We start from the raw sequence: 12,540 nt of genomic DNA, 5'->3' as shown, positions 1-12,540 counted from the left end.
CTTCTCGGGCAGTTCTTACCCAGTTTTGCAGGAGTTAATATTTCAAAATATAGGTCATTATATATGTTTCATATGAGTATTGCACAGATCATCTGACTGCTGAGTCTCTTGTGTCCTTGTGTATTAAAGGAAATCATTACACTTCCTTACAGGGTGGTCATAAGAATTTTAAGCATAGAATTATGTAAGATACCCAGTATAGGGCTTAGTACCAAGTTAGAAATTATTCTCTAGATCCCTGGCAACTCACATATCATCTCCAAGCTTATTTACTTCCCACATAGACTTTTCTCTTCTTTGCTTTCATTACTAAGTCAGTCAAGAACTTGGGCTGGGCGCAGTGGCACACACCTGTAATCCCAGCACTTTGGGAAGCCAAGGCAGATGGATCACCTAAGATCAGGAGTTCGAGAACAGCCTAACATGGTGAAACCCCTGTTTACCAAACATACAAAAATTAGCCAGGCATGGTGGCAGGTGCCTGTAATCCCAGCTACTTGGGAGGCTGAGGCAAGAGAATCACTTGAACCTGGGAGGCGGAGGTTGCAGTGAGCAGACATCACGCCACTGCACTCCAGCCTGGGCAACAGAGCCAGACTCCATCTCAGGAAAAAAAAAAACCTCGCTCCTTACAACTGTGCCTTCTAGTATTTAGTTAATTTACATTTCTAGTTTCTCATCCTCTGAATCAACAGGAAGAAGCCTGAGAAAAGGTGGGAAAGGTCTAGTTGATAACAGCATTTGTGTCCTTGCTGGTAAATCAAACCCCCCTGTCTGGGTCCATCTGCCAGAGAAAACTTAAAACAATAAGTTTTTAAGATTCTAAAATACGACAAGATTCTGTTTATTATTACTTTTTGTCATCTTCATTTTGAGCAAACATCATCTTACTGCCTCTCATCTGTCTCCTTTTTTTTTCTTCTTGATCTACATTGAGTGCTTTGGTAGATGATGGCTCTGCTGAGCAACTTTAGCAGCAATCTTTCTTTGAAAACTGCTCTACCTGCAAATTTTAAAAGTGATCTGTATGGCATGACAGCAAATGGTCCTACGAGAGCATCATGCTAAAATTCTGTGCATATGAGGAAGTGCTTTCTCTTTTGTTATCCAGATGTTACCTGTCTTTTTCTGGGCGGTTATGCCCCTGTTGGAATGCTGTGCCTCTCTAGTATCCAAATGTGATGTGCCTGCCCTTTCTGGAAGGCCTGCCATTGCATATGTACCCAGGCTGCTGACCATACACTTGTTCCTTTTTACTAGGAAAAGAAGCCAAGGGAAATTTCAATCGAACAGTTACCACCGGTGGATTTTTCATTCCAGCAACAAAAATGCACCCCACCGGCACCGGCAGCTCATGTGACCTCAGCAATCAGGAGGGCGAATGGGGCCAGGAGGGGATGCCTCCAGGGGCTGAGGGTGGCTTCGATGTGAGCACCGATCGCGGCCATCTCCAGGGCGCTCAGACCCGGCCCCCACCAGAACAGCTGAAGGTTTTCCGGCCTGTTGAGGATCCCGAGGGGGAGCAAACAGCCCCAAAGATGCTGGGTATGTTCTACACTTCGAACGACAGCCCCAGCAAATCCGTCTTTACCAGCAGCCTCTTCCAGATGGAGCCCTCGCCGCGTCACCAGCGCAAGGCACTGAACATCTCTGAGCCCTTTGCGGTGTCCGTGCCGCTCCGCGTGTCAGCCGTCATCAGCACCAACAGCACGCCGTGCAGAACACCCCCAAAGGAGCTGCAGTCTCTTTCCAGCCTAGAAGAGTTTTCTTTTCATGGGTCGGAGAGTGGAGGCTGGCCAGAAGACGAGAAGCCACTGGGAGCTGAGACTGCTACAGGTAAAGTAGGGGAGAGAGGGTCTATTTCCATTGCCACACTTAAATTTGCTTCAAGTTTGCAAAGCAATATGGTGAGGTGGTTAAGTTTGTGGGCTCTAGAGCCAGACTGGGTACAAATCCTAGCTCTGCCATTTCACTGCGTGATCTTCAGCAGGTTAATGTAACCACTCTGTGCCTCAGTTTCTTAATCTGTAAAGTGGGAATAATTATGTTAATACCTTTTTCATAAGTTTGTTGTAAATATTAAATTGTTTAATACATATGAAACTCTCAGAACAGTGTTTACATATAATAAATGTTACCTGTTATTTTATTCACTTATAGAGTGAGAAGGCAGGAGAAAAACTCAAAATGGAATGCAGAGCTGCAGAGCTGGAATTGGGGATTCAATTCTTCCAGTCTCCTTCTCTCTCCATCCACCCATCCTCGTTTCTACTTTACATTTGCAAACAACATGGCTAGCAACCGTAGCAAGGAGAAAGAGCATCCCTCTCCCAGTTTCCTTCTATCAAATGCAGGAAGGATTCTGATTGGACCTGTCTGAGTCATATGCCCAGCCTTGGACCAATCACTGTTGCCCTGTCCAATTCTGAGATTGGCCAGACTTGAGTCTCTAGGTGTGTCTGGAGTGAGGAGGGGTTCTTTGATCAACGAGCAAACCAGAGCCGCATAAAATGGAAGTATTGAGAACCCGGAAGGAAAGGATGGCTGACAGTCAAACGAACAAACGTTTATTATGATTTAGGAATATTTATTTTCAACTAATACTAGTCATTTTCAGCACCTATTAGGTTGTCAGGCACTCTCCTAAGTGTCCTGCAAATATTGTCTCATTTCTCCCCTCTATCGTATGATATAAGTAGTCACTATTATCCCTATTTCCTTAAAGAGGAATACGTTATTGCCCAATCACTCATACCAAGGAAGTGGAGAAACCAGGATTTTAATTCAGACATTTAAAAAAATCCATGCTTGTAACACTCTACCACACTCCCTCCTGTGTTCACTATGGGCTGTGGAGTTAACAAAGATTAAGACATGATACCTTCCCCACAGTGAGCTCACAAACTAAGAAGGGAAATTGAAATTCTGCACTGAAGTTCAGCACAGGGTCAGCCTGTGGAAGCAGCATAGGAACCTCCTCAGGATTTCTGGAATTAGGGAGGGCTTAGACACCCAAAGCACCATGAAAGAGGTGTTCATAACAGATGGCAAGGGCATGAGGGAGAGGCAGTTCTCTCAGGAGGATTCCGGGAAGATTTAGAAGAGGTGACATTTGGACTGAGCCTTCATAAATGGGTAGTGCGTCTCCATACAGAAAAGATGAGAAAGGGCATTCTGGGCTTAGAGGCAGCTACATGTTGTGGGATGTATGTAGGTTTAGGAACCCAACTGAGCGGATTCGGATGCTAGCTTTACTGCTTTTTGCCAGTTTGGCAGTGAGAGATTTCGGAGCCTGTTTCTCATCTACAAAGCAGAGGAGGCTCCTATCCCAAAGGCTATAATGAGGTCTGAATGGGAAAATGTCCGTAAAATACCTGTCCATGGTCTGACTCACAGAAGATGTGAGTAAATGTTAGTCCTTTTCTTTGTGGGATGGGTGTACATATGAGCAAATCTCAGGGGCATCAAGTCATACATTGTCTGGAAAATGGTGTCATGGGCTGGTGTGGGTGCAGCAGGATGAGGGATAGGGGAGAAAGTAAAGGCTTTGAGGAAAACAGTGTTTCCAAAGGCTTTTGTGAGATTTGTTATCCTCTCTAAAAGAGTGGGTCCCTGGACTCCAGTAGGTCTTTAAGGGACAGTCTGTTATCCTTGCATAGGTTAAATACTGTGTATGCCATTTTATATCAGGGACTTGAGCACACATGGATTTTGGTATTGGGGGGAGGTCCTGGAACCAATCACCCCATGGATACCAAGGAGTGACCTACAGTTTTAACTTGTGAATTCTGTAAATATTTTACATATTCAAAGATAAAATTGAATTTCAAGCCTACAAAGTGATGGGCAAAAGGAAATCCACTGTTGTGAATTCTGAAGCATTTTTTAGTTCAGACAACAGGATGCTGTCACTAGATCTGAGTCTCTGGGCTGGCCTGTGGTGAGATACCTCAGAGTTAAGATACCAGTGTAATCAATGGCAATGAGTGGTTTAGTCTTAACCAATTGTAACCAACAAACTTTTCTGAGCTTGTTGCATATGCCAGACATTGTACTATATGTCTGTGCTTTGCCTCCATTGTTTACTTTATCCTCATATTGGCCCAAAAGCAAGTATTATGATGCCTTTGTACCAAGATTACAAGATTCATTGAGAAATTAGCATTTGAACCCAGGTTTCTTTCTTTTCTTTTCTTTTTTTTTTTGAGACAGAGTTTCACTCTTGTTGCCCAGGGTGGAGTGCAATGGCATAATCTCAGCTCATGGCAACCTCCACCTCCCGGGTTCAAGTGATTCTCCTGCCTCAGCCTCCTGAATAGCTAGGATTACAGGCATGCGCCACCATGCCTGAGTAACTTTGTAATTTTTTTTTAATAGAGATGGGGTTTCTCCATGTTGGTCAGGCTGATCTCAAACTCCTGACCTCGGGTGATCTGCCCGCTTCAGCCGCCCAAACTGCTGGGATTACAGGCATGAGCTACCGTGCCTGGTCAAACCCAGGTTCCTTAATACCACTGTAAATGGTAATTTTATTGAGGGCCTGCTATGTGCTGAGCACAGTCCTGGGTACTTGCTTAGTCTTTAATCCACAGTATGGAAACAGATTTATGCAATGAAACAGGGCCTTCCTTCATGCAAAGCAATAGAGGTCAAACTTGAGATCTGCCTGCCTCTTCCGGATATCATAGATGTTTAAGAGCAGAGCTTAATTACTTTGGATAGATCCAGATTGACAGGAGATAACACCTGGAAGAGTTACATAGGAAACTGTTAATCATAATTATAAAACATCTTTGCAGCAAGATATGAATAATAAGAGTTTTGTGATGTTAATGGGCTTCTCAGAGTCTATTTATTTGAGAAGTGAGAGACTGGGCTAGAGCATGGGTTCTCAGCTTCAGCACTACTGATACTCTAGACTGGATAAGTCTTTGTTGTGGGACAGGTTCCGTACACTGGAGGATATTTAGCAGCTTCCTTGTGTAGGGTCCACTGCTACGCTGGGTGCCAGATATAGAGTCCAGCCCTACAGGATTCTGTGAGCCCATCCCAGCTGGTGCTGAGATGAGAAATTGTAGAAATAAAGACACAAGACACAGAGATAGAGAAAAGACAATTTGGGCCCAGGGGTCCACTGCTACTCAGATCGCGGAGACCAGCAGTGGCCCCCAATGCCAAGACACTCTCACTTTTATTAAGTTGCAAATCTGGGGGCAGGGTAGGTAGTGTGTGGCAGTGACAGGGTCAAGTACATCATGTGTCATTCAGGGCCTCAGGAATTTCTGGCACCTGAAGTAAGGTAAGGAGCATAATGCATCAGTACTTTTTCCATACTTACCAAGAAAGAACAAAAACATTAAGATTTATATTACTATTACTGATTATCTTTTCAAAAACAAAAAGGGAACCAGGTGCAGAAGCAGAACATGAGAGTAGACATGGAACGTGACCGCTGAAGCACAGCATCACACAGAGACAGTTAAGCCCCTGGATGTCTATGGGCCTACCTGACAGCTGTCAGGCCTTACCACAAGAGCTTGGAGAAGGGAAGTTTTCTCTAAACTGTCTCGGCCATTTGGACATCTCCTTTCCTAGCTGGCTAAACAGCGGACACTTTCCCAGCGCTGGCGCTGCCGCACAGCCAAGGTGCCCTCCAGCAGTCCTTATGCAGGCGTGACGGAGGACTTAAAGCATCTCGCCTTAGTGTCATTCATTTACAGTGTCACCCCAGGTTCACACTTCCGACCTGAGAGGCATTAGTCAAAGAATTAGGATAACCTGTGAATAATAACTAATATGGTTATATTTCTAGTTACTTTCTTCTTCATTATTTATATGGAAATAGGCTGAGGCCTTTGCTCCTGCCTCCTCCCTATATCCTTGCCTTCTATCCACTAGGTGCCAGTTGCATTTACCCCTCCCCAATGTTGTGACAAATAAAAAATGTCTCCAGACATTGCCAAATATCCACTGAAAGGATAAAAAAGTAGGAGCAAGATAGCCCCTGGTTGAGAACCAGCGGACTAGGTGATCTTTGAGGTCCCTTCCTTCTCTGACAATCTGTAACTCTGGGAACTGAGGCCAGAACATTGCTAGGAAAAAAGAGTAAATACAAGGAGCTCACTGCTGGGGGATTTCCCTCCATCCTTCTGAAGCAGGGCCAGGAGACAGGACAGTGACTGTGTTGGGAACAGTCTCTCTTGAAGTGAAGTCTCCTTTAACTGATAACTCCCATCTTCACTGCAGCTTCTGTACCTAAGAAGGCAGCTCTTGAAGATGCCAAGCCAGTACCTGAAGCACCGGGGGCAGTGGAATGCAGCAAAGGCCTGTCCGAGGAGCTAGGCACCCACCTAGAGGAGAAGAAAACCCCAGAAAGCTCCTTGGGCTCTCAACATTCAAGTGAATTAGAGAAGAGGCCAAATCCAGAGAAGGTGGTGGAGGAGGGACAAGAGGTTGACCAGGTGGGGTCAAGCACCCTGCAGAAGAGCCCTGGGGCCAGAGCTGAAGCTGTGATTCTCCATGAGATGGTAAGGTGCACTATCCGCCTGCTCCAACCAGGAGGAGTTCTTTTTTCCCAAGGGCTCTTGGTACAATTTAAAGTAGACAGAAAAAAAAATTTTTTTGAAAACTTGGTTTCTGCCAAAGGGACTTTAAGAGACAAACTTATAAGGAAAATCTGAGATTTGTTTTGCAGTAGACTTTACAGAAGTCCTGCAGTGATGGGGAAACGTCCTGCTCAGATTCCCTAGGATAGACTGAACTCTAAATATTTCTGGCCTGAGGTCACCATAAGCCAATAACATGTCCTTGGAATGCAATAACATTCAATCCCACAAGCAGCACGAGATCTGCTTGTCATACCCCAGTCCCAAATACCATGATCATTCACAGAGTTCGGCCTTCTTCCAAACATCCTGGATGGGCAGTTGTCTATACTTATTTCCAAAACCAGAAATATTTCCTTCTGTGGTCTCTGGAGAAGTTAAAATGCAATGCTGGAGCTGACTAAACCTTGTCCACTTTTTACAGGTGGAATTTTCCAAAAAGGTTTTTATGGGATGTTCTTCCATAGAAGGTGTGAGGAGGCTTTCCAGGGATACCCAAAAAGGAGTCCTGCATTTGGGAGGCAGCTCTGTGATCAGAGGAGGGTCCCAGAAAGGAGGGTGCCTTTGAACTTGCTTCCAGAGTCTTGGTTTTCAGGACGCACACAAAAGAACCATGTACTGAGAGTTAGGGCAGAGTGGGGTGCCATGGCGTCCTCAGAATGGCTCAGTCTCTATAAGATGTGTTTGCATTTGTAGAAGGGGAAAGATGAAGAGATTCATATGGCAATTGATTGAATTCTTATGGGGAAGGCCCTGTAAGAATGAATGGCATTGCTTTGAGAAGCAGGTCAGTTAGTGCTGAAAAGAGAACCAGGTGGATTTGAGGGAACAAGTAAAGGCATCCATTCATTCATTCATTCAAAACATGGATTTAACGTGAACTTTTTGCCAGGCACTGGCATCACTGTAGTGATGCCCGCCTTCTAGTGAACCTGAAGTTAGATGAAACCAGGGTTTTTGTTTGTTTTATAAGCAACAGTGCAGAGAGATTAAGTACTTATGTTCTAGTGTAGACAGAACTGGATTTCATTCCTGATGTGCTGCTATGACTTAGGTAAATTGTTTAATCTATTTGAACCTAGACCTCTCATTTATAAAATGGAAGTAATTATAGTAGTGTTTTATCTCCTGGAGTGGTTGGGAAAATTACACAAGATACAGTTAAAGTATGTGATTGTGCATGGTGAGCACTCACACAGCCACAGGTATTATCGGTGCTGCATCCTTTATTTGCTGAGCTAGCACAGGGTGTCGCTGCCAGTCCCTTTCCTCTCACTGGAAACACTGATGTCAGCACCCAGAGTACTTGGTTCTAAGACAATCAGTTTATTGTTTTTCAGGATGAAGATGATTTGGCCAATGCCCTGATCTGGCCTGAGATTCAACAGGAGTTGAAAATTATTGAATCTGAGGAGGAGCTCTCATCATTGCCACCACCTGCTCTGAAGACCAGCCCAATTCAGCCTGTTCTTGAGTCGAGCCTGGGGCCCTTTGCTCCCCCAGAGCCTCCTGGGAGCTTACCTTATGGCCCCTTCTGTGCTTCAGGCTCCACCCCTCTGGAGGTGTGGACTAGGGATCCAGCCAATCAGAGCACACAGGGGGCTTCCACAGCAGCCAATAGAGAGAAACTGGAGCTTGAGCAGGGCGTGCATCCAAACCTCGCCAGCCTGGTTCCTCTGGAAATAGTTCCATTTGAGACCGCGTCTCCTCAAGCAACAGGAAAAGTGGGAGGCCCAGGGAATCTGTCTCCTTCAGTCCCACCTGCTGCTCCCCGTCCAACTCCTCTGGAGGAGGCACCTCCAGTCCTGCTTTCAAAGGGCAGCCCAGAGAGAGAAGACTCATCTAGGAAATGGGGGACATATCCCTACGTAGACCAGCGGGAGTCCCAAGACAGCCCTGGGATCTCTAGCCCCTGTCAGGGAGAGGAAGCCACCCCAAGACAAAATGACAAGCTAAATTCAAAGAATGCTGCTTCTGAGGGGAAAATATGTGATTTTCCAAGCCCAACCAGGGAGGCTGAGATCACCTCACAAGGAGAGGAGGATGTAGCCCATTCAGTACAAGAGCCTTCAGACTGTGATGAAGATGACACTGTGACAGACATTGCCCAGCATGGCCTGGAGATGGTGGAGCCCTGGGAGGAGCCCCAGTGGGTGACCAGTCCCCTTCACTCCCCCACCCTGAAAGACGTGCACGAGACCCAGGTACAGGGCCTTCAGGGTCACCGATTGGAGAAGAGGCTTTCCCACAGGCCCAGCCTTCGTCAGAGCCATTCTCTAGATAGCAGACCCCCAGTTAAAAGCCAGTGGACTCTCGAGGTTCCCTCCTCCAGCAGCTGTGCTAATCTTGAAACAGACAGGAATTCTGACCCTCTGCAGCCCCAGACACCCAGGAGAGAGATTACTGGATGGGATGAGAAAGCTCTGAGGTCCTTCAAAGAGTTCTCTGGCCTCAAAGGGGCAGAGGCTCTTCCCAACCAGAAGGGACCAAGTGGTATGCAAACCAAGCCAGCAGAAACCAGCCCCACCAGCCTAGCAGAGGGAAAGGAGCTGGGGACACACCTGGGGCACAGCAGTCCACAGATTAGGCAGAGTGGTGTTCCTGGGCCAGAGAGCAGCAAGGAGAGTTCACCCAGTATACAGGACAGCCCTTTACTTGTAGAGCACCCCATAAAGTTACAGCTGAAGAGCACAGAGTGTGGGCCCCCAAAAGGGAAACATAGGCCTTCTTCCCTCAACTTGGACCCTGCTATTCCCATTGCTGACCTCTTCTGGTTTGAGAATGCGGCCTCATTTAGTTCACCTGGAATGCAGGTCTCTGAGCCAGAAGACCCAAAGGTCACATGGATGACCTCATCTTACTGTAAAGCAGACCCCTGGAGGGTTTACTCCCAGGACCCCCAAGACCTGGACATTGTGGCTCATGTGCTGACAGGCCGCCGTAACTCAGCTCCTGTGAGTGTGTCAGCTGTGAGAACCTCCTTCATGGTCAAAATGTGCCAGGCCAGGGCGGTCCCCGTCATCCCACCCAAGATTCAGTACACCCAGATCCCACAGCCTCTGCCCTCTCAGAGCTCAGAGGAGAGTGGGGCTCCACCTCTGGAGAGGAGCCAAGAGGAACCCAGCTCAACCAGTGGGGCCACTCAGAAACCTGCCAAAGATGATTCTGCCTCCTCCCTGGAAAGCCCAAAGGAAGAAAAACCAAAGCAAGATCCCGGTGCCATTAAGTCCTCACCAGTGGAAGCCACTGCACCCTGCCTGTGTGAGGGACCCACCCTTTCTCTAGAACCAGGCTCGCCTAACCTGCTCTCGACGCAGGACGCAACAGTGCAATGCAGAAAGCGCACTTCAGAGACAGAGCCATCTGGGGACAACCTTCTTTCTTCAAAACTGGAGCGACCATCTGGGGGGTCTAAGCCTTTCCACAGGTCAAGGCCAGGAAGACCTCAGAGCCTAATCCTATTCAGTCCTCCTTTCCCCGTTATGGACCACCTGCCCCCCTCATCCACAGTGACAGATTCCAAAGTCCTGCTGTCCCCTATCAGAAGTCCCACTCAGACAGTTTCCCCTGGCCTTCTTTGTGGAGAGCTGGCAGAAAACACATGGGTCACACCAGAAGGGGTTACACTTAGGAATAAAATGACCATCCCTAAGAATGGCCAGAGACTAGAGACCTCAACCAGCTGTTTTTACCAGCCCCAGCGGAGATCGGTGATTCTGGATGGAAGAAGTGGGAGACAAATAGAATGATTTCAGTTCACCTGCTGGTGTCTGAAAAAAATTGTAATTCATCTGAAAGTTACTAGAGAGCCAGGTTGCCATATTCCAGGCATAGGTTATCAAGCTTGGGTTTATTCTCTTTCTTTAGCCTTTTGACCACTTATTAATTAGTCCATTTGCCAGAAGAGTGGTCAAAGGAAAAACAAGAAATGAAATTTAGTTAAGTGTATGTGAGCAAGTGAGACAAGGTTAGGTAAGGGAAGAGGATGGAATGCTTGCCTCCAGTGAACTTTGGAGCTTGAATGTGAGTCGGATTGCTCCCCTATTGTTATTGTCTATTACTCTTGAGAGCTGGCTGTCCTTTGAAAGAAAGAAAGAATGTTCTTTGAAAGGAAGAAAAATGTCTTGCTGTGTCAAACCTCAAAATGTTGCTATTGAGGTTAGAAGGCCGCCTCTTCATGCTTCTTAATGCTCTTTAAAACATGTGTTCTTTTATACCAGTTTTCTAATAAGCTTTGTAAAGTGTACTATCCAAAATAGAAGCAGATCTGGAAATGCAAACTAACGTGCACTTAGATATCCAAGTAGGTGAGCTTACCCACTCTTACCCATGCTCTTTCCCTGGAATCCCTGGAGACCTGTCCAAGATGACTTCCATATGCCAGCATAGAAAATCAGAATCAAGAGCAAACCATGAGAATGGCATGATTCAAGAAGACTTTCTGGCCCTGGCTTTTAATAATTTGGGACTCCAACTGCCACTATACTGGACTGTGATTTATAAATCTAGTAGCTACACAGGGGTAGAGGCTGAGCTGAGGATTACCATAATGAAATGTGCTAAATCTTCATTTAGGAGTGCAATCGTGAAGTGAAGGCAACTGCTTTCTTTACAGTATCAGAGTTCAAGAACAGGATGTCATCACAGATAAAAGCCTCACACAAAGACAGAACTACACTCCAAATTTAATGTCTTTGAATTGGTGGGGCACTAGCAGAAAATACTTCTAGCTCAGCTTTACTCTTCCACACTAGGCTGGGCCCAGCAGTACAGGAGAGGATGAAGAGAGGAGCTCCAGGAGGTGAGGGAAGAGCCCTAGCAGGGTGGCCATCACAACCACTCACTGAGAGCTGCCCTTCTTAAAAATGTATTTTATTTTAGCCAGTGGGTTGCTTCCTTTCTCCTTTACTCTCCACTGCTCAAGAACAGATTTAAGGCCAGGTGCAGTGGCTCACATCTGTAATCCCAACACTTTGGGACACTGAGATGGGTGGATTGCTTGAGCTCAGTTCAAGACCAGCTTGGGCAATACAGCGAGACCCCAGCTCTTAAAAAATAGAAGCTTGAGGAGCCCCTCTCCCATCCATAATTCCCCTCATCCACTGCCCACTCCAGGCACTCACTCAAACTTGCTCTTCAACTCTGTATACAAGCAGAAGCAATAAACCAATCTGATTTTCTTTTCAATTATTTAGAATTCTCAACGGTTCTTTTCTTTCCAGCTGGCAAGAGAGAGGAGAACTAATATACCTGCTGGCATGTTTTTGGTGCTTCCTAAAAAAGGACTTCACAGGGCATCTCTTCTCAGGTTCAAGCCTGGCTGAATTCTGTCCAGAAGCTCAGTCATTGCAGGAATTTCTCTAAGGGCTGGTAGTACCTCTGGGTAGGCGTCACAATGAAAGATCATTCTGAGCATAGTGGGGGCTAAGATGAAGTTACCTCCTCCAATGAGAAATTGGGAGCTGATGCCCTGCAACAGATACATATTCATCTTTCTCTCTTCCTCCCTCCCTGATAAGCCTTACAAACAGTTTTGAAATCTTGTCTGTACCTTTCAAGCCAGTGTGTTTGGCGAGAGTCAGTCCTGCCTTCTGAGAGCACTGAGTGAACAATGCCTTTCATCATTGTTTTGGCCTTCTCTTGGGTGAGCAAGACATTGGACCAACAGCCAATGAGATAAGAACCTGTAAGAAAAGTCCTAGAATATAGTATTGTTCCCCTAGGCCAACAAAGTGAAGAAATATAGTGGTGACAGATGAGAAAGGCCAGGTTCCAGAGATCTGAAATGTACCTTCCTACCTTATCAGAAAATGTGGTAGACAGGTTTGATGTGGGTCTCAGTGCTCCTGCAGTGTCCATGCTTTGCTAAGGACCATGTTCTAGTTAGAATGCAAGGGAGGGAAAGAGCTGCACTTTGCTTCACTATCAGAACTCT

The 12,540-nt window shown here is 46.2% G+C and overlaps 1 protein-coding gene across 1 annotated transcript in view; it reads left to right on the top strand.

Moving 5' to 3' along the window:
- Positions 1 to 11,795, top strand: part of ARHGAP31 (Rho GTPase activating protein 31) — a 116,452-nt gene extending 104,657 nt beyond the window's left edge. Inside the window, exons 10-12 of the mRNA XM_003935420.4 lie at positions 1,261 to 1,836; positions 6,247 to 6,527; positions 7,946 to 11,795. Of these exons, the coding sequence (XP_003935469.3) occupies positions 1,261 to 1,836; positions 6,247 to 6,527; positions 7,946 to 10,354 (3,266 nt within the window). The 3' untranslated portion in view covers positions 10,355 to 11,795. The remainder of the gene's footprint in view (positions 1 to 1,260; positions 1,837 to 6,246; positions 6,528 to 7,945) is intronic.
- The last annotated feature ends 745 nt before the right edge of the window (positions 11,796 to 12,540 follow it).

This window comes from Saimiri boliviensis, chromosome 8, assembly GCF_048565385.1.
Source record: "Saimiri boliviensis isolate mSaiBol1 chromosome 8, mSaiBol1.pri, whole genome shotgun sequence".
Taxonomy (NCBI): domain Eukaryota; kingdom Metazoa; phylum Chordata; class Mammalia; order Primates; family Cebidae; genus Saimiri; species Saimiri boliviensis.
The sequence above is the reverse complement of the archived record's forward strand: the minus strand, read 5'-3'. Positions and strand labels throughout refer to the sequence as shown.